The sequence below is a fragment of the Seriola dumerili genome, unplaced genomic scaffold (genome assembly GCF_002260705.1).
Source record: "Seriola dumerili isolate Sdu_G_001 unplaced genomic scaffold, Sdu_1.0 BDQW01000538.1, whole genome shotgun sequence".
NCBI lineage: Eukaryota > Metazoa > Chordata > Actinopteri > Carangiformes > Carangidae > Seriola > Seriola dumerili.
The window spans coordinates 2,013,755-2,040,987 of NW_019174793.1; the positions used below are offsets into that span (position 1 = coordinate 2,013,755).

The window sequence follows — 27,233 nt, forward strand, 5'->3', positions numbered from 1 at the left end:
CACACACACACACACACACACACACACACACACACACACACACACACACACACACACATATTACAAGCAGAAATCAAAACACCAAACATATATTCATCTGATCGTCTTGCCTGAAAATCAACAATTCCTAAAAGAAAAATCTGCACTGATAAATAATTGTAATTTTAAATTAGCCGATATTTTCTTTGAGAAAATAACTTCTTACTATTCTCACGCTCACACTGTGATTGTTACTGTTACTGAGGGAGTGAAAGCTCAAAGTTAAAGGTATAATAAGTAACTTTTCCACATTAAAAAGTCTAAAAACAATAAGACCTGTTATATAATTTTTTGAGTTGTGTACTGACATTATCCCAAATGTTCACATAAATCTTCAAGCCTACAGAAATACCTAGAGTGATTTTAATCATGGTAACGTCGCCTGTCAGTGGCGTCAGTGCCAGTGTTGTGGTCGTTTGCCAGAAGCGTCAGAATTGAACTCTAATCCAGTTTTAAGCCACATTTTTATGATACACTTTTTATATCTTGGTTGTTTTTAACCAGATGAAGGATTTTACTCATCAAACGTCTGGATCTGGAATTTCTCACAGAAACCATCTGAAACACTGATTTTTAACATGAACCTGCTTTATTCTGTGTTTCCACCTGATTTAATCCCCTGGTCTGTTTGTGTCGGAGAGGAGGAGACCTCCGTAAAAAACATAACCCTGTAACGGCAATGACTCCCTGCTACTTCAAAACATCTCCAAACTTCATCTTCTGTTATTGCTTTGATGGAGAGCGACCTCTAGTGGCAGAAAATGACACATTGCGCTTTTAATTTGTTGATCTTTAAGTTTCCAGGTGCTCAGGAGTCACTTTTAATACTACATTTTGTTGGCAGGATTTCTTTGTAAGTGCTTTACATCTGAAATCCATGTCACTTGTTTTATTACTTTTTGTCCCACAGAGGAACGACATTTCATTCAACTGTATATGAATGAATGAATAAACCCTCGTGTCGACGTTATTTTCTCTGCCTCTGAAACCCGCAAAAAAAAAGTGCGAGGACGAGAAGAAGGCGAGCTCACAGCATGCGCAGTCCCTCCATGCCTCTGAACATGCTCCCTCTGACGGACTCCAGGTGATTGGCCGTCAGGTGAAGCTCCACCGCCGAGGAGGCGCCTTCAAACGCTCCGTCCTCGATATCCGAGATCTTGTTGTTGCTCAAGTTGCTGGAGGGAAGGAAGGACGACAAACACACAACAGTCTGTGTCATGTGGGGGAAGTCAACCTTGTCAATGAGGGTAATCAGCTCAACATTTTTTAGGAGCTTTCCTGCGGTGAAATTAATTAAGTTTAAGAAATTTTCTGTGCTTTTTAAATATTGTAAGTTTTCTTTTTCATGCAAGTTTATTTTTGAGGAAAGGCCCGAAGTTTTCAGAGCGACCTACATTTTCTTGAGCTGCGACAGGCCCTTGAACGCCCCGGTGGCCTCCAGCACGGAGAGGTCGTTGTTGTTGAGACGCCTGGGACGGTCACAGAGAGCGGACGTGAAAAACATCATTAGCACAAGAGTCCGTTTGAAATGAGTGCGTTCGTCCAAGCGAGCGTGCAGCCATGCAGCAGGAGTCCGTACATACATGTCAACATGGATATCCATGAGGTCACTGTGCACAGCGTGTGTGTGTGTGTGTGTGTGTGTGTGTGTGTGTGTGTGTGTGTGTGTGTGTGGTAATCAGTGTCTGGAGGGATCCCATGCACTTTGAATAAAAGCATTCCCCAGACAGACTGCTGCACATTGTAACTGGAGCCAGAACAGCAAGACCAATATCATCAGCTGATACTGGCTGATCATGGATCAATCAATATAAATAGAAAGCCTTTTTTTGAGTATCGAATATCTGTTGTGCCTGTGTGTGTGTGTGTGTGTGTGTGTGTGTGTCTCACAGCTCTTCAGTGGAGGAGGGCAGGTGTTCAGGGAACTTGGTGAGGCGGAGGTTGGAGCAGTCGACCACGTTTGCCTCGCAGCGACACTTAGCGGGACACACCGGCTTACTGTTACACTCATAGCTCTGACGTCTGTCCTCGGTGCCTGGACACACACACACACACACACACACACACACAGACACACACACACACACACACACACACAGACACACACACACACACACACACACACAGACACACACACACACACACACACACACACGGAGGACAAACAGATGAACTTGTGTGTGTCAAACTGCTACAGATAGATATTAAGATCTAGCTCTATCTAGACACACACACACACACACACACACACACACACACACACACACACACACACACACAAATACACACATTCACAAACAAACACACATGATCACCTGGGATGTGGTACTGCTCTTTGGCTGTCGTGAAAAACAGAAGAAAGAAAACCACGTCAGTGAAAAGGTTTGGAGACTTTAAAGGAACAAACAAACAAACACACACACACACACACACACACACACACACACACACACACACACACACACACACACACACAGGTTACATGCTCACACTCTCCTGGAGGAGGTGTTGTATGAGTGGACTTTAACATCTTTACACATGAAAGGGAGGAACGAAACAATGTGCGTCCGTGTTTTCGCTGTTTTATGGAAGCGGCGTGTCGGCCGCAGCTTTCCAGGTCTGGCAGAGGACTAAAGCAGCGTGGAGCGGTTTTATATGGCGATCAGAGAAGCCCGCCACGGTTTCACTGGCTCCGCGATCTGGCTCCACACACTGGCAGCGGCGTGCGCAGATGAAAACGGTCGGGAGCTTGTAGTTCAGGCGTCCAGTTACAATCTGTGAGATTAATTTGCTTCCCTCTACGTTTTGTTGTCACACACTCGTGAAACACACTTCCCGCCATCAGTCTCTTTCTGTCTCACGCTTCACTTGCTTTTCATTTTTCATACACGCAGGGATTCGTAAACTTAGCCGTTTCACTACATTTCATTATGGTGAATAAATAATGTAAATAATAAACAATAAAAAAGAAAATCTGTCTTTTCTTCCTTGGAGTTACTGTTCCTCTGCCGTGTTGGAACATGAACATGTGCTCCACTAGCGCTGCCTAGAGGCTGCAATCCTCATGACACCCCACAACACTCAAGTGTTAAGCAGGATGATCAACTAATACAGTTAATATTGTTAGAATACATAAAACACATGTGCAATAAGGTTTTTAAGATGTGAGGAGCATGGACGACTTTGTTTTCAGATGTTTAAACCAGTTTTCAAACACATTTTAAGTTTATCTTAGCCAAGAACAAGAGACCGGTTTATGATGTTTTATATCAAGAGACAAGAGAGAAGTTCTTGTTGGTTCCAGCTGCAGGAAGCATCGTGCAGCGGTCTGGGCCAGTGGAGCGCTGGTGTCTGACAGCAGAATGTCACTAACTAATATATATGCTAATAGGACGTGTACATGACAAAAGGCTTTTTGGTTGAATATGACATTTCTACTGTGTGTACATGTATATTTCCCTTGAGGGAGGCCTTGCTGTTGTTCAGCATCTGACACGATCAACTGTGGCTCACAAACCCAGACTCGCATCTTAATTCACACTCCTCCTGTCATTTCTCACACACACACACACACACACACACACACACACACACACACACACACAGTGGCACTGACCGGAGCATCGGAACTTGTTGCTCTTGATCTGCGCGATGCGTTTGTTGGCGAGGCGGCGAGGGCTGGCGCAGCGAGCGCCGCTGGTCTCTATGGGGTTCGAACGCAGGAAGTCGGCCAGCCACTTCACATTGCAGTCGCACACAAAGGGGTTCTGGGCCAGGTGGCTGATGGGAAATCACAAGAGAAGGGGGGCACAACATCAGTCAGATCCGAACTGAATGCGGGTGGAAGAGAACCGAACAGAGCCGGACTTTAAAGAGTGTGTGTGTGTGTGTGTGTGTGTGTGTGTGTGTGTGTTTGTCGTCTCACAGTGTCTGGATGCTGTGCAGTGAGCTGAAGGTGCCTTTGGCCAGACTCTGGATCTTGTTGTCGTACAGCGACAGCAGAGCCAAGTTCTCCAGATCTTTGAACACTGTGGCTCTGATGCAGTGGATCTTATTTGCATTCAGCAGCCTGCAGGGCAACAGCAGAGCATCAGCAAGAGGGAACTATGTGACATCTCACAAGCTCCAACAGGCAAGAGATATAAATGAAGAATCATCCTCAACAAACAACCAATCAGCAAACTATTGAAACTAGGTGTTGCAGATATAAAATGAAGCATGACTTTGTGGCTGCATGCTGCTTTCTTCGCATTAAGTCTGACATTTCCAGTTTTTCGCAATAGAAAATTAAAAACGATGGGCTCGTTTTAGACACATGAGGCTTAAAGCTCCTCCAGTGTAAAGGTCTGTGTCCATGTGTAGTGTGATTATAGATCAGCTCTAGCTTCTATATTAACACTGTGAAAGTATCAGAGCCTCAGTCCACAGAGAAATGCACACAGCCTGTATTCAGAAACTGAGCCTTAAAACCAGCCATCAGGACTTCTGGAACTTTGTGATGTCACAACAAAGCAGTCACCAAGCCCCGCCCACCTGGACCCACCATCCAAACCTTTACAGGATTTGGTTTCTCTGAGTGTTTTTACCTGAAATCTGCTTTATTTTTATTTTACCAATCAGAAGAGAGGCTCAGAGCCTCCTCTCTTCTGATTGGCTCACCGACCTGTTGTTACTAGAGCTCCAGAGAGAAGCCTGAGAGAGGAGATGTAAAACTACACTGAGATGGTTTTTGGGTCTTAAAACCACGTATACGTATATCTTCTTATGGATTTCAAAAACGTCTGGAAAAGTGTAAAATATGTGACCTTCAAAAAAAAAAAAAAAAGGTCCAGTTTCTGCATTTCTGCTGTAGCGTCGCATCAGTTTAACTTCCTCCTGCATCCTGACACTATCATTACACCTGAAAGCTCCACATGTGCGACACGTTGCATGGTAAATAAATAAACAAACATTAATCATAAGTAACGTCAGAAACAGATTTATATCAGCCTGACTTGGCACAGAAACACAGTTTACTTTCCATCCCTCAGTTTAACGAGCTTCGTGCCACTTTCAATCCACTTGACACCTGAAATTCATTTATGTAAAAACACAGTCAGTGTAAATGTCACTTCTGACAAATATATGCATCCTGCGGTTTGGACTCACAGCAGCTCCAGAGAGGCCAGGCCATCAAACACTCCGCTGGGCAGCTCGGTGATCTTATTACCATACAGGACCCTGCACACACACACACACACACACACATATATATATATTATATATGTTCCATCAGTCTGTAACTAGTTACTGTGATGTTTTATTATCATTTTAACAGGAAGACTCTTATTTCACTGGCAGAACGTTTAGTTGGCGTCACACTCCGCTAACAAACCTGCACAGAACACATTCACACACAACCCACAAACAAGTCAAAACACACACACACACACACACACACACACACGGTACATGCATGTATACTGGTACACACGCTCCAGGCCCGCAGGCCACCCGCTGTGACTATTTGTACGTCTTGATATTTCATAAGAAATGTCTGTTTACAGAGAGCAGGCGCCACTTCTACATTATTCATACCAGCAGTCACACAAACGCACGCACGCATGCGGCGAGACATATGGAGGTAAGAGACGTGCAGGATACAGACATATGCAAACACATATTGGCGGAGGCGCTCTAATAACACTGCAGCAGTTTGTTCACACACTCGCTCAGACGTGCGTTACTCACAGAGAGTTGAGAGCTCGGAGGCCGTGGAAAGCATCTGGAGCAATCTCAGATATCTGGTTGTTACTCAGGTCTCTGGATAAACAGATTAACACACACACACACACACTTTAGTCACAGCAACAGTAGATTCCTTCATTATGTTTTGACCTATAGGTGAAGAGTGTCGTCCCGTCATGGCAGGGATCCTTGATTTCAATTTGAGCTTAAATAAACAAATTAAATCACTAGTTCCCTCTTGTTTCTATCAGCTCAGGAACATCCCTACGATCAGATCATCACCATGGAAACTGCTCCTCACGTATTCATTATTTCCCTTCTTGTCTACGACAGAATCTCTTTCCTGTTTTTCTGTTTTTTTTTAATTCTGGTGTCAGGATTTTAACTTGCACTAAAACACCAGTCCTTGTATGCTAAGGCCTGTTGTGCAGTATTACTGAGCTACTAACACCCTGTGGTCCCTCTTCGCTCCCTCACACCTGCAGATCTTCCCTCCCCGTCGCTCCCAGATCCAGATTTACTCACTGAGGCGACCCAGACTTTGCTTTCATGGCTCTTATTTACTATTTGTAGGAGCCATGTATTTGATTTGTGTGATGTGAGGCCGAGGCCGTGCACAGAAAACATAATCCACAGCGCAGTAATCACAGGTGCTTCAAGGCTGTTTTTTTTTCTTTAACTCTGCACCTAAATCTTATCGGAAGTTATGAACATTGAAGCCTGAGGAACAAGACAGAAAACAACCGCATCATGATACAAAACATTCAGACACATCTAAACCATTAGAGTTTCAGTGAGCAGTATAGGACGTAGTCACTACACTATTATCTGACTCTGTTTGTTCTTGTAAAGACACTTGTAACTGTATTTTGTGTGTTGTATATTATTCTTAAAATTCAAGGCTGAGTCTGGCTCCTGCTCAAATGAAGTAAGCCTTTAATGGTGCATTTTTTTCTTCTTTCATGCAACATTTCCATGTGGTATCCTCTGGGGTCAAAGATGCATGAATGATTTTATCAAACCGAATCAAATAAAAACCCTTTATAAAGTGGAGGAACCCCACTTCATGAGACGGCTGGACTGTAAGTGGGCCTGACATGTGGAGGGCAGAGTCGCAGCAGAGCCTCACACGTCTGATTCGCTCTGGCAGGCCAGACCGCAACATGTTAGATTAGAAAATCCTTGTTCTGCTGCCACGTCAGTCGCTCAACTGTCGTAATAAATTTCAAGACAAACCACTTAAACCAGCCTGGTAATATCATCAGCTCCCCCCCCCCCCCCCCCTTTTACACTCAGGGACAGTCTCACAGTGATGATGCTAAGCAGGCTAAGGGTGGGGGGGGGGTGAGATGAAGAGGAAAAGGAAAACCACAGAGAGACAAAGATGAAGAGAAAGAACGTCTGGGGATGGAAATGGGCAGAGGAAGAGAGGAGAGGAAAGCAGCAGCAGTGGACAGAATGAAAACCACAGAGAAAGAAAGACAGAGAAAAAAAAAAACTAAAACAGGGAAGAAAGTCAAGAAGTCATGAACGTTATTATTGTGGTTGAATCTTTTTTTTTTTTCAAACCTAAATACCAGATCACAATGATATACGCTTTCTTAATCATGCAGGACCCATAAAAGGCCTCCGATGGGGGCTGTATCTGACAGAAATCAAGCGCTCCTCGAAGCTGAAAATCCACAGGGGCTGTTTGTTATGTGGAGCAGGAAAACCACAGCCCAGTGAACACTGGAGACGGAGGAAGAGGAGAGCGATCCAGCTGGCAGATCACACTTTTAAAAAACATCAAAATTTTCTTGAGGCATCGCCCCCTCCGGAGGCAAAGATACTGTAACGGTATTGGTGGAGATTAAACCTCAAGGGGCGGAGCTGTAAAGCCGCAGCTTCCCTGGTTCGATGGTGAAGACAAATGATTATTTAATCACTTAATGTCACAATAATCGTAATTATACTACAAATCTTTGAAGCAGGAGGAAATATTTTGCTGCCGATGTTTAACGTCTTAAACCCAAAAAAAAAGTCAAATAAATATATTTTAATCTCCAAAACTAAATCTTAATTTGAGAGCGTTGACCTTCATGTGCAGCACGTTGTCGTCGAGCTCCTTTCATAATGTCGTGCTGTTGGACGCCATCTTTACATTCAGCACTGTCAGCTGTGGTTTAGATCAGTCGTTCTCAAACACGGATTAAGAGCGACTATTTTATATTAACGAGTGTGATAATTGGTCAAAAGAAAGTCATAAATCTAAAGAAAATGCATCTACGGAAACAGGGTTGGCTGGATTTGGATTTGGATCACAAACTCAACGGTCAGACGAACTTTAAACTGAAACTGGAAAAGTTCACAGAGTCTGTTTCCTGAGTGAATTTCTAATTTCTCGTAATTCCTTTTCCATCCCACTGATTTATTCCCATGTTTAGATGACAGCAGGCTCGATGAAGGTGATGTTCCTCTCCCTCCTCAGCCACCTCTTCCTGCTTTTCCCGGCCAGATGGGATATAAAACCCACTCAGCGTATCGCTGTTCTTTATTTCATTAACTGACTTCAGAGTAAATCATCGTTGTCTTGTTCTCTTGGATTTAATATTTGACATTTAATAAGAAACATTCATGAGTGCTGCTTTAACCTGAGCTGATATTTAGAAAGGTTTAACTCTGCGTGAAGAACCAGTGTTTCTCTGGAGGACTCACATTCGCCGAAGCTTCTTGTAGGAGGTGAAGGCGCCTGGAGGAACCGACTTGATGCCGTTCTGCTCCAGACGACTGGAGAGAGAGAGAGAGAGAGAGAGAGAGTTATTACTTCCATCAGCAGGCCGGTCTGCAGTTTCCATTCAGACTATTTAAACACTTGTCAACATGATGCATCGATTCTAAAGTAAAAGAGATATAAATTGCTGGATTAAAATAATGTAGTTGCTGCTTCTTGTGATTTTTCCTCCTACAGATTCTTCATCGTTTCGGCTCCTTCGGTTGACCGGATTACCATTAATAGATCAATCATTTCAAAATAAATTCATTCTGCAATTTTCCCAGCAAAAAAAGAAAGAAAAAAAAAAAAAGTACAAGAGTTTAATTTTCCAGCTGATGCCGCTCAGCCCTCACAAGGGTTTCCAGCAGACATGAGTTCATATCTCTGCGCCGCGGCGAGGACGGGCACGTTGAGCTTCTAATGCTGGATCTCACATCAAAAGACCTGATGTATTGGCTGAAAATGTAAAGTACATGTAATGGCCTGTAAAATCTATTTATTAGATCTGTCCAAGTTACCACCCGCTGTGATGAACGGCCCACATCACGCTACCGAACGTGAGCCACAAGCTGAAGTGCAGCGGGATAAATAGAGTGTGTTTAAGTGGCTCAAAAAAAACCCACTGAGTGTTCAGTCAAAGGGAAGGTTTCAGTGTTGTTTATGTCCAAAGTATCTGCAGCACAGTTACATAACTCACACTGCACTTCGTCATTACTGAGACACAGAGTTAAAGACGTGTTGTATTCTGCATGTGGTTCTCTTCGTTTCCTTTCTCTTTGTCGACATTACGTAATATTCCTCTTAGGAAAAATTCATGAGGAGTTTCGCAAACTGTTGCTACAACACAGTTATATGGAGGTTTTTTGCTGAATGTTCACAAACTTTACTGTACTGTAGATATCAATGCATCTTCTCTCTCACTGACTCACCTGAATACAAAATAGTCAAATCAGTGTTATTTATGTGACTCTTCATGAATCTGCAATTACAAATTAGATTTTGTCAAAAGGTTTTCACAATCCTAAAACCAGCGGTGCCCTACCTGTGGGCCATGATGCAAGTGGGCCGATCATCAGCACAACAGTGCAACTTATGTGAAAAGATGTAATTATTAAAACAAATATTAAAAAAATATAAATAATGTTTTTAAATGTTTCGCTGCTGGACCACATCATGTACTTGTGATGCTCCCTCAGTGTGATCGTGCACTAACAGATTACATCCATGACAAAATCTGCAGCATTACAAGAGATACAGTAACTGGTGAGCGAAAGGAAGAATTAAAAGGAAAGAGACAGATGGCGAATCGACAAGTGACCCCCCCGCCCCCGTCCAACAAAAAAGCTCCACCTGCTTTCAGTTCAATCGTGGATGTTCGAACATTATCATAAAAATAAAACGTGCTCAGAGAACGTTTTATTTGACCTCCGTGTGGTGATGGCGTCGGTGGTGAGACGACAACATTTCTGGAGAGTTGGAAAAGGTCGGGAACCACTGGCATCGATTCTTGGTTCAACAGATATCATATGTGCAGAGTAGACAGACATAGCAATGGTACAATGTTGTTGTTAATATTATTATTATTATAAAATAATAAACGTATAAATGCAACAGTGCTGCAACGTGATTATTGTATATCTTAGTCTAACGTGCAGCTCATTCTTCTTCTAAGTCCTCGAGTGTTTAGATTTAAAGCTGATTCTGCTGTTGGACTCATTATTAACTGTTTTAGATTAAATGTAAAACTCACATCTCAGTCATGGCCTCAGGGAGGTGGGCGGGGATGGCAGTGAGGCCCCTCCCTCGACAGTCCACAATGTTGTTGCTGCAGGAACACATCGGAGGACAGGAGCCGGACGCCAGGCTGCACGGCTGAACGAAGGCGCTGCCGCCGTGACCTAGAAACAAACAACAGGACAAACTTTTTTTCCGGCTTCCAGTCCCGTCACACAGACCTGCATGTTAGTTAGTGTGTAGAGCAGCTCTGAGCTGCTGCTGCTGCTGCTGCTGCTGCTGCTGCTGCGAAGGAAGAGGCGAAGTCGCTCTTGCGCAGCTCGGCGAGGTTGAGGCCCCTCAGCGTGGGAGGAGAGCTGCACTGGGTGTAGAGGCCCAATGCCGGCCGCTGCCGCAACCATGGAGACAGCCAGGCCAGGTGACAGTCACAACGCAGAGAGTTAGAGTGGAGGCGACTGCGAATACAGGGAGGGACGGGGAGAAAGGAAGGAGGCAATGAAAGGAGGAGAAGGGAGATCAAGAAGAAACAAGACGGGACAAAAAGGGAGAGATGAGAAGGTGAGAACAAGAAAGGAAGAAGTAAGGAAGTAGTGTAGGAAAGAGGAAAGGAGGGAGTAAAGGAAAGAGGATAGAAGAAGAAACAGAGAAAAAGAAGGAAGTAAGGAGGAAATAATGAAGGACATAGACGTAGGATGGGATTGGAAAAAACAAAAGTGAAGAGAGATAGAAAAACAAACGAGAAATAGAGTTAAGTGTCTGGCTGTGTACTTACAACCAGAGTGAACACTCAGCATTCTGGGTAACGTAGTGAAAGGAGCTGAAGAACTTACAAGGTGCGGAGCTTCGGCATGTGGTTGAAACTGGAGACTGGGATACTGCTGATGTTGTTGTTGTTCAGTGTGCTGGGAGAGAGAGAGAGAGAGAGAGAGAAGGAAGAGAGCAGCGGGAATAACAGGAGCAGGGGGAGAGTGATGGAGGAGATGATTATCTGCAATATATTTCATATTCCTGCCACAAAACATGAGCAGGAGCTGACTGTGATAATCCCCAGAGACGCTCTGTGTCTGTAACACTCACAGCACTTCCAGAGAGCGCAGAGCTCTGAACGCCCCCTCCTCGATACAGCTGATGTGGTTTTTATCCAGCTGCCTGGTGATGAAGAAGAACACAAACACAACTTTACACAGGTTTAGTTATGTCTTTTCTTTTATCCACTATTTTTATCGTGTGTGTGTGTGTGTGTGTGTGTTTGTGTGTGTTTCACACACAGGTTTTTGAGGTCTGTGGCTCCTCTGAACGCCCTCCTTGGGACGGCCTGGATGGCGTTTTCACTCAGGTCCCTGGAAAACAGAGAAACAGAGAAAAACGTACGACTCAGAGAAACTGATTTAACACATTGTTGGGTTATTTTAAAGGTCCCATATATTGTAAAGGTCTCTGCTCATGTTTGATTATAGATCAGCTCTAGCTTCTATATTAATACTGTGAAAGTATCAAAGCCTCAGTCCACAGAGAAATGCACACAGCCTGTATTCAGAAACTGAGCCTTAAAACCAGCCGTCAGGACTTCTGGAACTTTGTGATGTCACAACAAAGCAGTCACCAAGCCCCGCCCACCTGGACCCACCATCCAAACCTTGCAGGATTTGGTTTCTCTGAGAGTTTTTACCTGAAATCTGCTTTATTTTTATTGGATCACTCAGAAAACAGTCAGCCAATCAGAAGAGAGGCTCAGAGCCTGGATATCAAACTTCAAAATAAAACACTGTCAAAGTGTATCTACATTCAGTGGCTCCAAGCTTTTAGACATGTTTACCCACAGTTACCCCCTTTATTTCGGTAATCTTCTTATTCAGTGACGTTTGGCTGGATTGTGTTGTTGTATTGCTGATGTCATTAAAGCACATTGACACAATAAAGCTTCCATATCCTTTTCTCCATCTGTTAAAGCTGGATGACAAACTGGGAATAAGGAAGATTTATATAAGAGGGAAAACAAACATTTCAAACTATTTGAAAAAAGACACTTCAGACAAATATTTAAACTGTATGTGAATTAAAAAATGTGTTATTTGTTTTAGATCTTAATATCCCTGCTGGTGAACGCTGGCTCATCCTGCAGCCTTTACCCCACTATCAGTCTCCTAGCGTCCAGGCTGATCCGCACCATTACCAGCCAGTTTAATATGACTCTAAACACCGGTTCCTCTTTATCTTAATGTAGTCTTTCCCTCCGGCCTGGAGGAGTCTGGGAGACGGAGAGCGTCTCTCTCACACACACACACACACACACACACACACACTACAACATGCCGAGATCAGCATTGACTGAAAGGAGGACGAGATACAACGCTAGAGAGACAGTGTCGGAAAGGACAAACGGACAACAGCAAGCATAAAGCAAAACTACAGGAATAAAAAAAATCTGTGTGTGTGTGTGTGTGTGTGTGTGTGTGTGTGTGTGTGTGTGTGTGTGTGTGTCAGATAAACCACAGAGGAGGATGTGCATCATCTCTGTCTGCCCTGGAGGACCTCAGACACACTCCATTAACGTCAGGGTCAAACCAGAGAGCATGACAGCGGAGGAAACACCCACTTACTGAGACCTACACTGCTGATATAATATATGTACTGTTTCACAACCAGCCTTTAAAGACCGGCTCTTTGCGAAAGCGGATTCAAATTACTCAAGAGAATGTAACAATGAATTTGAATCTAGTGGGTTTTTTCTCTCTCTGCAGAACAGGACGGTCAGAACCAGTAGCAAACCAATAAACTAGTGTCTGGCAGTGTCCAGTGGAAAAGTAAAATTGCTTACTTGTCCTCAGAGGCAGATATTATGTATCATGTTTTCCTTATAATCATTGTTTTTGTAAGATAATTAATTTTTTTGTTAACCCACTGTTGTTGCAGGCCCTTGAGGCTGCAAAGGGGATTAAATGCTGAATTTGTTTGACATTTCCAGTTTATCGTAATAGAAAATTAAAAACAATGGCTCGTTTTAGACACAACATGAGGCTTAAAGCTCCTCCAGTGTAAATGTCTGTGTCCATGTGTAGTGTGATTATAGATCAGCTCTAGCTTCTATATTAATACTGTGAAAGTATCAAAGCCTCAGTCCACAGAGAAATGCACACAGCCTGTATTCAGAAACTGAGCCTTAAAACCAGCCGTCAGGACTTCTGGAACTTTGTGATGTCACAACAAAGCAGTCACCAAGCCCCACTCACCTGTACCCACCATCCAACACTTGCAGGATTTGGTTTCTCTGAGTGTTTTTACCTGAAATCTGCTATATTTTTATTGGATCACTCAGAAAACAGTCAGCCAATCAGAAGAGAGGCTCAGAGCCTCCTCTCTTCTGATTGGCTCACCGACCTGTTGTTACTAGAGCTCCAGAGAGAAGCCTGAGAGAGGAGATGTGAAACTACACTGAGATGGTTTTTTGGTTCTTTAAAAGCACAAATATATCTTCTGATGGATCAACACTTCAAATAAAACACAGATAAAGTGTAAAACATGGGACCTTAAACAGACTAACAGTAGGTTTGTTATCATTCAGCCCAAAGCACAGATGAACCTACAGCTAATGCTCACAGCAGAGTCAGAGATGTCTTCCCTCTGGCGTCACCCTCGGTACAAACTTGACTTTTGTTTGTCCCATTTGTGGTACAGATCTGAGAAACAGACTAAGACCAGTGTGAGTTTCAGTGCAAAGTTAAACCCACAACTCCTCTCCAGTTCACCCTGACGAAGGCAAGTCCAGGTCATGTAGGGGTTAAAGGAGCTAAGAATAGCAAAGTTTCTCTCCACATTTCCTTCCACCCAACAATTTCATTTTATATTGTGCATTACAGCCTTGAAAATCCATTACCAAGGCTATAGTCTCGTCTCTATTGTCAAGCTGCAGGCAGTCACTGTTCAGCTTTCCGTCTGTTACAGCTCTGTATCTGCTGAAGGTTCGGTGGTAACCCAGAGGTTTTTTCTTCTGTGTGGCCAAACCGGAGGAAGTGTCACGGGGAGGTCAGTGGTTAACAGCAGCAAAATAAAATCCATCACCGAGATAAAACCAGTTGAAGCTCAACTAACCTAACCCAATAAAAAATAAAAAAAAATAGACACTGTCTGAGGTGGGGAAGCTCAGCAGTGACATGAAACGACCTGCAAAGGAGGTGCTGAGGGAAATACAGAGTGATGGAGCGGTCAAGAGGAGGACAGGATAATGGATAGACGGAGCGAAAAAGTGTGGGGTGGTGGAGAGGGATACAGGGGAAAGCTAGGATATAAATTAAAAGCCGGGTGGTTCAGCATCTCATCCAGCAGACCCAACGAACAGGAAACTGGAAGCTGGAAATTTGGAGCAGAAGAGAGGGATAGTTATGATGATACAGACAGACAGAGAGATGGAGGCCTGATAGAAAGAGACAGAGGAGGAAAGACATGAAGTGCAGTTGTACGTGCTTCGTTTCAGAGAGAGCTAAAGGCCAGTGAACCAAACGAACCCCTTTATATTCGTCTGTCCGTCAGTCTCTGTTCACAAGCTCTGTATCCACTCATGGATGTGAGCAGCAGAAAACCAATATTGTCAAAGGATTTCAGCTCTGTTTGACACAAATAAGTTATTTCTCTAGAATACAAAGACAGAACAAGACGCAGCTCAGCTAACAAACGCCCCTGCCAACACAACAGTGTGTCAGCATCAAACAGAAAAGACACAAAGTTTGCAGAGATTAAATAAACACTGGTCTTTTTCAAAGAAACAGTGCTGGAAGTTTGAAACAAAATGCACTTTCTTTACATATTTTGAATTTGTATCAGCGGCAGCTTTGAATAAATCAAATAACGTGATGTTACAGTAACTGTGGAGGAAGTTATTTCAACTTTTAAAAAACTGAACTGGAGGCAAACGTTCACTTCCCTCATGGGAACTTTGAATATAAATGCACTAATCAGAGCCTTAAATTGTTTGTGCACAATAAATGTTCCTCCGTAGTAAATCTCCGTCACATTGTGCACATTCAGCGTTCAGACAGTAAACAGTGCTGTGTTAAATCAACGCGTCGAGCTGCGAAGCGTGTTGATTCAGGTACGACTGAGACATGAAATACAATCCAAGAAGGCAGAGACGGATCCACCATCCACAACAACACTGCAGGAGACAGGATTTTTAAAACTCACAGCAACGTTATCGCAGCGTCAATTACTTGATCTTTTGTCGAGACAATCGCTAGGTAAACAGTGCTCATGTGACGACGTAATCTACCAGGAATGTGTGCTCGCGTGTGTGTAATTGGCCGTTGCAGCACCTCGCCGGATGAAGATCTGTTCCAGCAAAAAAAAAGGTGAGCTGGGTTGAAGTTGTTAACTGTTTCTTTGCCAGAGCCGCCTGCATCAGATGGACTGGCCTTATCTAACTGTATGAGGGCGCTGCCTTTTGTCACGCACGGCTGTTTGTAAGTTTTGCTGTTGCTACGTAGCTAATGTTAGCATTAACAGCTGTTTACTAACAGTCCAGAAGAAATATTGCATCAAACTTCAAACTCCTTTTCTCCAGCTGTCTCCAGAGGTGAGAAAACAAACCTCTTGTTTGGCTTCTATTTCTATCACTTCCACTGATGTTTAGCATGCTAACTAGCTAGCCCCAGCCATGTCAGACTGTGTTGTCACTTTCCGATACCGAGTCACTGTAGCATCCAGTCTGCCCTGTAGAAGTAGAGCTGCTCCGCGGGCGCATTATAAACCTCTTGTAAACACAACAGCGGCTGAAGCTCTTGGCAAAGACCGGTAAGTAAACAGCTGTGAACGTTGGTTATGTAGCATTAGCAAAACTAACCCTAACCCTTGCTATTTGAAGCAGCGTCTGATTATCTTTTCCCTCTCGTTTCCTTCCCTCTCGAGTTTTATTTCATAAAATGTTTTGTTGTCACGAGCGTGTGGAAGTCAGTGGGACACTCCACGGTGACAAGCTGTCGGAAACCCTCACACTGGAATTAGAAACCAAACGAGCGTTGTTTTGAAGATGTTTTGGTATTTATGCAGTTATACAGACATTTCACATGTGAGAAATGACAAAAGAATGCAAGACCACCAGCACAGAGCATCCTGATGGCCTAGTGGTAAAGATGTGTACACCATACAACCACAACCTCCTTGATCATTTGTTCCAAGTCATTATCTTCTCTCTCCCCCCGAGTGTTTCTCATCTCTGTCTCTACTTTCACTACACGGTAAATGCAACACACATCATGTAAGTTAAGTAAATGTCCTGTCCATCTCCTCCGTAGTCCACAGTTAAACTAAGACGTGTTTTATTGGCACAAACGATTATTTGCGATTGTTGTTAAATCAAGTGTTCGCCACAATGTTCAAACAATGTGACACTGAAAAAGGAAAAATTACATAATCCAGGTGCAAAGTTGAATAAAACTCCCGATTAATGAGGCACCTGATCTGAAAAAAGACACACACATACACACACACACACACACTCTGCTGGCACTGATTCATGACATAAATAACACAAACACTGATCAGTATAAATTAATCATCAATAACAGTCAAATAGGAAGTTTAACACATAAATACACGAGGATTTATCCAAACAGCTTAAATAATTCAAATTTGTAACAACATCCACCTATACACGGAGAGGAGTATTGACAGCTCACACACACACACACACACACACACACACACATCAATATTAAAGATGCTTTCCCATCAGGTTACCCAGACATCTGTTGCCAGGACACCAGGAAGCTGGATATGATGTTTACTGGAGAGAAACAGACTGGTCACAGCTGGACGTGTGTGTGTGTGTGTGTGTGTGTGTGTGTGTGTGTGTGTGTGTGGACGGTAGGTAGTCTCAGAATGTTTGCTCTCTCTCCTGCTATCTCCTCTATTCATTTTCTGATCCATTCTGTCATCTGTTGTGTCCGTGTCCGTCCTTCCTCCCTCCTCTTCGTCCTCTCATTGTTCTGCCGTCTCTCCTGTCGTTTCAATATCCTCCTCCTCCCTCCCTCCCTCCCCCCCCTGCTCACGGAGGAGGGTGAGAAAGGTAAACTTTCCCACTCGTTCCCTCACTCATCTTTTCTCCTCGTCACCTCTCTGTCCATCCTTCTCTCACGGCTACGGGTGAAACACGGGTTAGCTTGAGTCAAGCGGCCTGACGGGTCAGAGAGCTTGTTCGCTCGTTGTTCTCAGCCACTGATACTTTTTTTTATATCCTGTTGTTGTTGTTATTAACAGCTTTTAATTATATATTCTGATAATCAGAAAGAAATCAGGCAGCGACAGAGAGAAATGTCCCATCACTACTTAGATGCTGCGTCCCAAATCAGGGGATGGATGCTTTGGACGACGCGGTCTACGAAGGCGTTCACTTTCTGTGGCCGCCACAGACTGAAATGAGATGCTTCTGGTCTTCCTGCATCTTTGGCGGATTGGATAGATATCTGAATGTTAAAGGTTGCAAACAGATCCGTCATCTGCGTCTTCTCCTCCCGAGGTGCAGCTGCGTCAACGCGCCCTCTGTGGAGTCAAGTCATTTGTGTTGACGTTGGCTGATCAATAGCTGTTGGTGAACTTGTTACTGCAGTAACTGAACTGCTGAACCGCACAACTGAGCTAATCACACGCCGTAATTGTATTGATCTTGTACATAATGTCAATTAACTCACATGACACGTTTTAATTCTGCACGGCGAGAACCTGCGACTGTCGCGCTCGCGTCGCGTGGATCATCCGACCAGGGCGTCACACCGACCGTAAATGACAATCCCAATAAAGTTTATTCAAACTTTGTGCAGTTCTGAAGTTCAGGTTCACATCACACAAGACTTCAGCTTTAGCCACAGCAACTAAAACACGACTAATATTAAAAGAAGCTCAGAACAGTTTGTGATGGATCTATTGACGGCCACCATCTCGGAAACCGGAACATGCTTCAAAGAAAGAAATCCATCCAGTCGTCCAAAAGTCAGATCGATGAGCGTTCACGTGGTTAATGAAGCGCTGTGACCCCCACCCCCCACCCCCCCCACCCTGAAACTGCTCATCAAATGACCACCGATCTGGCAACAATTTGGCCTGATTTTATAATTAGACGGGGTCAACGGACTCAGGGGATAAAATCAGGCCGAATCCATAAAGTATCTGCCCAGCCTCATGTTACCTCAGTGTGTCAGTGACCGGATCAGTAACCAGCATCCACTCTAGACAATAAAAAACAAATATCATGGCTTGGTCTGAGTAAACCAGAGCAAGAAGATATCTTCAAAACTTACAGCCTTTTTTCCCTTGTTGTGCTGCTACAGCTCCGCCACAGGTCAACATGGAGACACAGTTCAGAAGACCACGACGAAAGTATTTCGGAAGGTACTGGATCTGTTTCATTTCTGCTATTTCAGCCTGATATTAGCTTCATATTAACTTTTTTAATGCAGATTTTATTCCCCATCACTTGCCCTGGAGGCTCGTTAGGACGGAAGCTCGCGATGGTCAAAAAAAGAACAAAATGAATTAAATCTGCTTCGATTTTTTAAAATGGGAACCTGACCATTAATTTAATTTTCACTGCCCTTAATCATTTAGCTGCAGTTAGAGTCTTTCCTTTATTGTCTCTCAAGCACAAACAACAAGACAATTAAGTTTCTATGGTGGTTTCTGTAATGCTGTGAATGTGATTATTTACAGTTCCACACGGAAAATCACAAAAGCACAAAACAGTATGAGCGAACACACACAAACACACACACACACACACACACACACACACACACACACACACACACACACACACACACACACACACTGTCTTGTTTGACCCCCATCAGACAGAGTCAGAGCAACAACATAGTTAATAATTCACTGTCATAGTCTGGTCCCCTCCTCACCCCGACACACACAAACACACCACCCAGTACAAACACCTTAAATAAGTTATCATCTACAGAACTGAAAGACACCGAGGACAGAAAGGTGATGAGAGAGAGAGAGAGAGAGAGAGAGAGAGAGAGAGAGAGAGAGAGAGAGGGGGGAGAGCAAAGACAAAACAAAGTGGAGGGGAGACCCAACAGAGGGAGGAAAGTTAAAACCAGATGTGCAGCACAGAAAGAATAAATAACATCAGAATGCAGACAAATGTGATTCAACAAGAAACCACACTTCGAGAGGACGACCCCAGAAAGAACTGCCAGGGACAGACACACACACACACACACACACACACACACACACTGGGAATCTCCCCTCTCTCACACACACACACACACACACACACACACACACACACACACACACACACACACACACACACAAAAATAATACTGGAGAATGAACTGGAATGTCAAAATATATCAGACAAGAGGAAGCTGATTAGACTTGAACCACAAGATCAATTATAAACACGTCTCTCTGACAGGTAAATACACACACACACACACACACACACACACTCTGACCTGAAGCTGGAGAGACTCTGAGACTCTGAGTGTTGGGAACAAACTCACATATACAGATGAGCTGCAGAGTAATGGGTTACACTGCAGCAGAGGTTTGAGGGCACAAAATAGCTTTTTAAAAATGTCCGTTTTCCTAATCTGTGACACACAGTTCAGCTCAGTTCATGTTTTTGTTGAGCAGAGTAGAAAAACAGAAGCATATATGATCGTTACAAACATTTGTGAGGAAATGTAATGTGTAAAAAATGGATTTGATGGATTGTTGCATCTTTTTTCCGGGTCTGAATATTTCACTTAATGTGAATCTGCTGTAACTTCAGTGCCACTCTAGAGTAAACAAATACAGGTTATGATTCTTGTTGATGATTTTTGTAACTTGAAAGTTGTTCCAAGAGAGAAAAGTTGAAAAGCTTATTGAGAAAAACAGGGAGAGAATGTTCTCGTTTCACTCGTGAAGCCCCGCAAACGTTCATTTTTCTAATTTCCCTTCTGTCTTTGTGTCGACCGCAGAGCTGCAGGCGGAGACGGATCACACAGACAAAACACAGCATGAAGGGACACACACGCTCAGCAGGAACATGCAAACACACCACACACACATGCTAAATATTAGCCTCACACAACATCCAGAGGCTGCGCCTTTATTCAACACAACCCGAGCACATCGCACCACAGACACGCTACGACACACACACACACACACACACACACACACACACACTGCGTAACATGTGCGTGACAAACACACAAGTTCCTACTGGTACACACAAACATGAATACACTGCGCGAAAATGAACGTGACATGAACACCCAGCTGCGCTACGGGAAGGTTCATGACCTGATGGCAACAAGGAGGTTGTAACCGTGGCAACAGGCCAAACTCAGCCACCTAAGGAAGTAAATATCGATTTGAGTCACATGTCGGTTTAGAAATTAGCACGTCGCTGTGACACTGTTACACATACTATTACATATATTCACTTTAATCACTTTTCAACCTTCAATTAGCTTTTTGTTGCTTATAAATGTAATTTACAACCTGAAGAAACATCAGCTGAAAAACTGTGGCTGAAAAGATGAATTTTAACTTTACTAAATAATCAAACTAGTTGATGATTTTTAATTAACATCTCAAGGCGGTGGCAGGAAAGCTCTCAGTTTAATTGGTGTGGTTCTCTTCAGGGCTGGTTCTTGATATTTTGGAATATCGGTACTGAAAACAAATCAAAACAATTTGATCGACTCCAAAAAGAAACTTACAGTACACATTAGTACACCAGTGCCGCATGCTGATTGGCTCACTGACGCTTATTCCTCAGGTATCGAATGACCAGGTATTTTTTGATCCTCGATATCATCAAACTATTTCGATCGGCCCATAAAAGTATCGGCGTTCGATACCGAGCCCTGGTTCTGTTCAGTACAGACATTTCCACACTCAGTCTGCACTATGAAAAAAATAATGTATAAAGTTCTGAAACCATCAGTTTCTGTTTCAAAAATAATGAACTAAAAGATAAAGCTGAAAAAAAATCTTTACTTAGCGAATTAAACAGCTGCTACTTGAGGCACATAACTCACTTTTCCCTCTGAGAAAATAAGATTTATTCCCTTCCTGTTCTTCATTCACCTCTCCTGTATTTGCTTTACCGTCCCTACTCTTTTATCTCCACCGTTACCTCACATCTTTTCTACCCTCTCATATTTTCCCCCCAGTGTGACTCCTTCCTTTATGCCTCTCTACTTTCAGCTTCCTGTTTCTCGCCCCCCCCCCTTCTTCTTCTCACCTCCATCTCGACTCCCCATTGTTCTTCCCTTCATTACACCCATGCCTCGCTCTCTCTTTGCCCTCCTCCCTCCATTTCTGTCACCTCTCTCCAGCCCCGTCTCCTTTGCCCTCCATCGAGACAACGGTCTGCGCTCCATCTTCCTCTACCTTCCAGTGTACTCGCACTTGCTCCTTTTCCTTCATCACTCACTCTGTTCCCTCTCTCCGTCCACAGGGGAGCACAGCGCTTAATTGAAAAACCCCAAAGGCAGATGGAGGAAAAGGTGATGAGGTTGAAGAGGAGAGGAGAAAGAAGAGGAGGAGGGGAAGAATGACGACAAACCCGAGAGAGAGAGAGAATGAAAATGAAACAGAGGAAAGAGAGACGTGAGAGCCGAATGTGATTGTCCGCTGTCTCTCACTGATATTTGTCTAAGCCCCAATCTAAGATTAGCGATTGGCTGTTTGAACAGTCCCGGGTGCCTCTTCCCATCATGCTTTTCCACTGCTCTCAGCGTGTCAGCTTTACTTTGGACCGACATGACAGGGGAAATCTGCGTTTCTGGTCCGACCTCCCACAAACGCACACACTCAAGACACACAGTCTGGGCTGTGGAATAACAGCTGAGCAGGTTTTTGTAAGGGGGAGGGAGGGAGTGACGGTGTCTGTCCTCGCCGCAGATCCCGTCGTCCAGCAGCAGGGAGCGCCGCACGGTCCCCCGCTTTAAGAAAACTAGAATTCTGGGAAAAATTCCTGCTGCTCCTGCGTCTGCTGCAGTGACGGATCTGACTCATGCCGATAATGTAAATATAAAAATGCACACGTGTGCAAATGGACCGAACACACACAGACATAGCTGCTTTCCATCCAGAGCCCCCATAATGCCACAGTGGAAATAGTCCATTAGTACATGAAGTACATGTTCCCATTAGGACTCATATTCTGTAGTTGGAAACACAGGTGCTGTCAAAGGTTTCTGTGACTGTGGCAGCAGCGCAGAGATTTTCCCTTTCTCAGAAAATCAGGATTCTCTAACTGTCGTAAACATCAAATTCAAGGACTTTCCAGGCCCAAGTCCCTCAGATCCAAGGACCCAACACGTCAAAGTGTGAGTTTTACTGTTACAACACTAAGAATATTTATAATGAGAACTAACACGCTTTACAGAAGACAATTAAACAACAATTAGAAAGAGGAAGAGGCTTGAATGTGTGATCTCTCTCCTTCTCTAACACAACACAGCAAAACAATAAGTTGACTTATCTACGACGGCGGGAGACACACGCGCATCAGCACGGAGCCTGTTCACTAATGTTAAGTAAAAAGAAAATATCACTTGAACTTCAATTTCTACTTTTTACACAAAATGTATTAATTTAATAATTTTTTTCAAAAACTTTCATGGCGTTGACTGTTTCGTTCCTCAGTTTCACAAACTTTCAAACATTGAAAAGTACCTGTTCTTCTGAATTCAAAGTGTTTATTATAAGTATATGCAAAGCCCTACAATTTTCCTCATGACTGGTCTTCTTCAGACACAACCAGATGGTGCACACACAAACACAGATAAGAAGACGCAGACGCAGACACGCGACATAAAGACTCACATACATCCAATTATCTCGCCGCACACTGAGGCAGCAGACACGTACAAAAACTGCAGAAGTGCAAAATTATCACACATGCAAAGAAAATTAATTAATGTATGTGCTGACACACTTTTTCATTCTGCAGACACTCCTATAAATAATGATGTCACCCAATCACACACAAAAACACAACACACTCTATTTCTGTACAGATGCAAATCTGCGTAATTAGCACATGTATACATGCCGGCACACAGACTCACAAACAGGCAATTATACAGTACAAATGCTAATACAAGCAATTATCACACACACAGTCACAGTCACACACACACACACACACCGAAATATTACTTTTTCCTCTCTCTCTGAAAATTAGTCGGGTAAATGGCAAGGTCACACTCCGGTTAGCCTCTAAACCGCCGCAGCACGGCAGCTGCTGTCGCTGCCTCTGTTAGCGTCACACCGCTAATTAGCCGCCCTCAGATGCCAATCAACTGTGCTAATGAGGACAGCTCTGCCATTCTGCCTAATGAGAGAAACTCTCCAAGCGTCTGAGGGGAAACTTATCCGCCATAACACACACATTTAATTTACAGGTATTTTTTTTTTCTGTTTTGCTCACACTCTCGTTTCACTCACACTCACTTCTCCAACTTCTTTTTCAGTTTAATGAACGATGTATGTGTTAAATACACAGCTTCTGTTTGTCTCTGTCAGAGTGAGCTGGTTTTGTACCAACTCAGTGGAAAACAGAAACAATGGTATGAGCTGCGAGAGTGGTTTGAGAAAAAGCTGCAGTTCCTCTAACGACCACTAGAGTCCGGCTCCAACACTGAGTCAATCCCCATAGACTCCCATGTTAAAATGTCCAACTTTACAGCAGAAATAAACATGTTTACGGCCAATTTCCTCCTTCATGACAACTGTACAGGGGGGGGGTGGAGTTTGATATAAAAGTCACCCATTTAGGTGCAGCTGCTTTAAAAGAACAAAACATGTCACGTTTTACATCTTTCAGGCCAACAAGCGTTGAGTTTCTGATACTCCAAGAGAAAGCTGGAGAAAAACGTTGATGTGAAAAGTGAAGGTTTCCACACTTGTAGGTTTTAGTTTCGAGACTCTAAAGTGGAGACTTCTGGAGATGCTGCTGACCCTGTTTGAGTTTGAAAACTCAGAGGGTTGTGTTATCGTTCACGCTCCGATCATGTGACCTTTTTCCGGATGAAAACGACGATTCCCAATCTGTTTTTTTTTTCCACCGTCTTCATATATTCATGTGTTACTTTCGGTACTTTCTCATAAACAAACTTTCTGTTTGCAGCCAGTGTTTGTCTCCAGATCACGAAGCTTGTTTTGAAATATTGTGAAACCTTCATTGTTTACAGCACATCCACACCTGCTAGCAGTCGCACATTCGCCCAGGTGTTTATTCGTTTGTGACAGATACAAACAAAACGACATGAGAGCTCTAATCAATCTGGTTACTAGTGGTCATGAACTCCACAGACGGTTCCTGTCCGTTACTCAGACTTCACTCGTGAACATCGGCGTGTTTGATCAGGGCTTTTGCATGATGCTGTGTTTTTCCAGCTCCTTCTAAAGCCCACGGTCTGACAGGATGTAGCACCACTCTGCCAAGTTCACATCAATCCACAGTCAATAGCGACCCGCTGGAGCTCTGTCTGTAAAGACCGGCTAACCGCACAGTTCACCTCCAGGTCAAGGTGTGTGTGTGTGTGTGTGTGTGTGTGAGAGACATCGAGCTACACTCCCATAATTCTTGCGTTCCCCTGGGCTAAAGGGAGGTGCTGGGAGGGGGGCACCCTGGTACATGAACACACACACACACACACACACACACACATACATTCAGGCAGCCTCTGGGTATCATCAAAACACACAAAGGACTGTTACTGGGTGTGGAGCGAACCCATCACACAACCACACGGAGCCAACAAAAGGCTGGGCAGAGAGGTGAGATGTGAGAGTGTTTCAAGATGGAGGTAAAGAGGAAAGAGAGGCGATGAGGAAAGGTGAAGGAAAGATCGAGGAGGAACGCTGTGACCACGGCGATGAATCCGACGAGTATGAATGTATGATATAAACATTTCTACCTGCATCTTTAAGAGAAAACTAAAGTGTAATATCTCTGTGACTTCCTGGGTTCATGATGAACTTCCATCAAACCATGAGGAAAACTCCTGTAAAGCTCAAGTGAACTGGGAGTTTGAAGTGTTGAATATCCCACTGAGGAGTCAATTTTGTTTTAATCCGAGGTTTGGATCAGGTAACACATGCATGGGCTCCTAATGGGCTATAAATAAAACAAATACAGAATCACATGAGTGCGTTTTTCTGGAATCAAATCCATCCAGGTCCCATTTCCTCAAGGGGGTCAGAGCAGACTTCGGTTCATTTGAGTTGAAGCTTGTGGCGAGTTTTTTCTTATTCCTAGAACAATTACGATGAACATCTCGTGATTAATGAAAGTCAGAGAGAAGAGGAAGTCTGTAGGTCGGCGCAGCGTTGGCTTCTCTGTCTGAGGCGTGTCACATGACCAAAACATGTTCCGTAAATGTAGATGATTAAAGAACTGTTTACTCTGAAGTTCTCACTTTCTACTAATTAACCTCGGGACCGGAGCAGGAGGAGAACGAGCACATGTAAGTGGAGAATCTCAAATGTCCTACTACTGAAGATGAAGTATAAACAGGGCCGACTATTTTCAGTTTCTAATTAAAGAAAAAGCTGATTATGTTTATTTTGAACTCTGAAATCTGTTTAGTGTATATCAAGTGTGCATGCTGAACTAGCTACTAACTGCAAGCTGAGGAATTTGTGTATTTATTCATTTATGCTGCTTCGCTGACGTGTTGTTTACTGGGTTTAACTTTTCTTAATTATTTTACAGCTTTAATCAGCATCAAACATAAAATACAATATTACAAGTTTGTGTTACTAAAAGAAAGAAAACAACTGAAACATTAAACACCATGATATAATTATATTATACCCCTGCCCGGCAACATAATGATATCGTATATCACAGTATTTGGGCTGCAGATATTAAATCATGGATCTCGCTACAAACGATTTGATTAAACAACGAATCGTTTCCGCTTTAATTCAGACGTGTGAGGACGTACGTAGATCTGTCAAAACCTGTTTGAAATTAAATTAAACTTTAAATCGGTGTTAAATTTTTAGATAATTATCAACAAAGAACAATATAAAGACTTTGCTGGAGGAGGAGAGATGGAGAGAAGAGGAGGGAGGGTGTTTTGGACAAAGAGAAAAAAAAAGCTCACCGACAAAAGGCAGCACACAAACGTATTTGTGTGTAGGTAGGTGTGTGTGTGTGTGTGTGTGTGTGTGAGAGGAGAGACAGATTACGCTAGAGAGGAAGTGTGTGTATGTGTGTGTGTGTGTGTGTGTGTGTGTGTGTGTTTCCAAGGGGCATTGGGCTTTATAGAGTCCATCAACACAGCAGGAGGAAAAGAAATCACTCCTGCTGGAGGAAGTGCTAATGGCTCTGCACTGTGATTGTGTCACTCTGTGTTTGTATGTGTGTGTGTGTGTGTGTGTGTGTGTGTGTGTGTGTGTGTGTGTATGTGTGTGTGGTGATTGATTGAACATGCCAAGTCCATCTCAGCATTCCCTGATGGGAGCCAGAGTGTGAAATTGCCAGAAAGGCAAACGGCAAAAATAATCAGGACACACACACTCATCCACAAACAAACACTTTGACACACACTTTCTTTTACCACGTATCACTCTCATACTTTCTCTTCATCTCCCTCTCTTTCTCTCTCTCTCTCACACACACACACACACACACACACACACACACACACACACACACACACACACACGTCCACCTGTTCATCTCCTGTAATTACTGTTATTTTTCATGGCTGTTATCCACTTCACTCCCCCCTCGTCTGAGCTCAGAGGAAAAGTAAGAGTCTCTTTGTATCTGCACGTTTTCTGTGTCAACCATTGAAAAAACCATCTCACACACACACACACACACACACGCACACACACACACACACCCAACCACTCTCAGGTACAGGAAAAGGGAATAAAAACACATCACTGTCATAAATGGATCACTCACTGAGAAAAGTTAATTAAAGAGCTCTGTTATCTTTGC

General features: G+C 43.5%; 1 protein-coding gene across 1 annotated transcript in view; it reads right to left on the reverse strand.

The window, feature by feature from the left end:
• The window catches only part of LOC111235880 (slit homolog 1 protein-like), a 66,782-nt gene that overhangs the window by 21,879 nt on the left and 17,670 nt on the right, over positions 1-27,233 (reverse strand). The window contains exons 5-18 of the mRNA XM_022764450.1: positions 11,524-11,595; positions 11,333-11,404; positions 11,086-11,157; positions 10,549-10,710; positions 10,272-10,421; positions 8,464-8,535; positions 5,770-5,841; positions 5,188-5,259; positions 3,965-4,108; positions 3,656-3,819; positions 2,355-2,378; positions 1,930-2,074; positions 1,434-1,508; positions 1,071-1,214 (exon numbers count right to left, since the gene is read on the reverse strand). Coding sequence (XP_022620171.1) covers positions 1,071-1,214; positions 1,434-1,508; positions 1,930-2,074; positions 2,355-2,378; positions 3,656-3,819; positions 3,965-4,108; positions 5,188-5,259; positions 5,770-5,841; positions 8,464-8,535; positions 10,272-10,421; positions 10,549-10,710; positions 11,086-11,157; positions 11,333-11,404; positions 11,524-11,595 — 1,440 coding nt within the window. The remainder of the gene's footprint in view (positions 1-1,070; positions 1,215-1,433; positions 1,509-1,929; positions 2,075-2,354; positions 2,379-3,655; positions 3,820-3,964; positions 4,109-5,187; positions 5,260-5,769; positions 5,842-8,463; positions 8,536-10,271; positions 10,422-10,548; positions 10,711-11,085; positions 11,158-11,332; positions 11,405-11,523; positions 11,596-27,233) is intronic.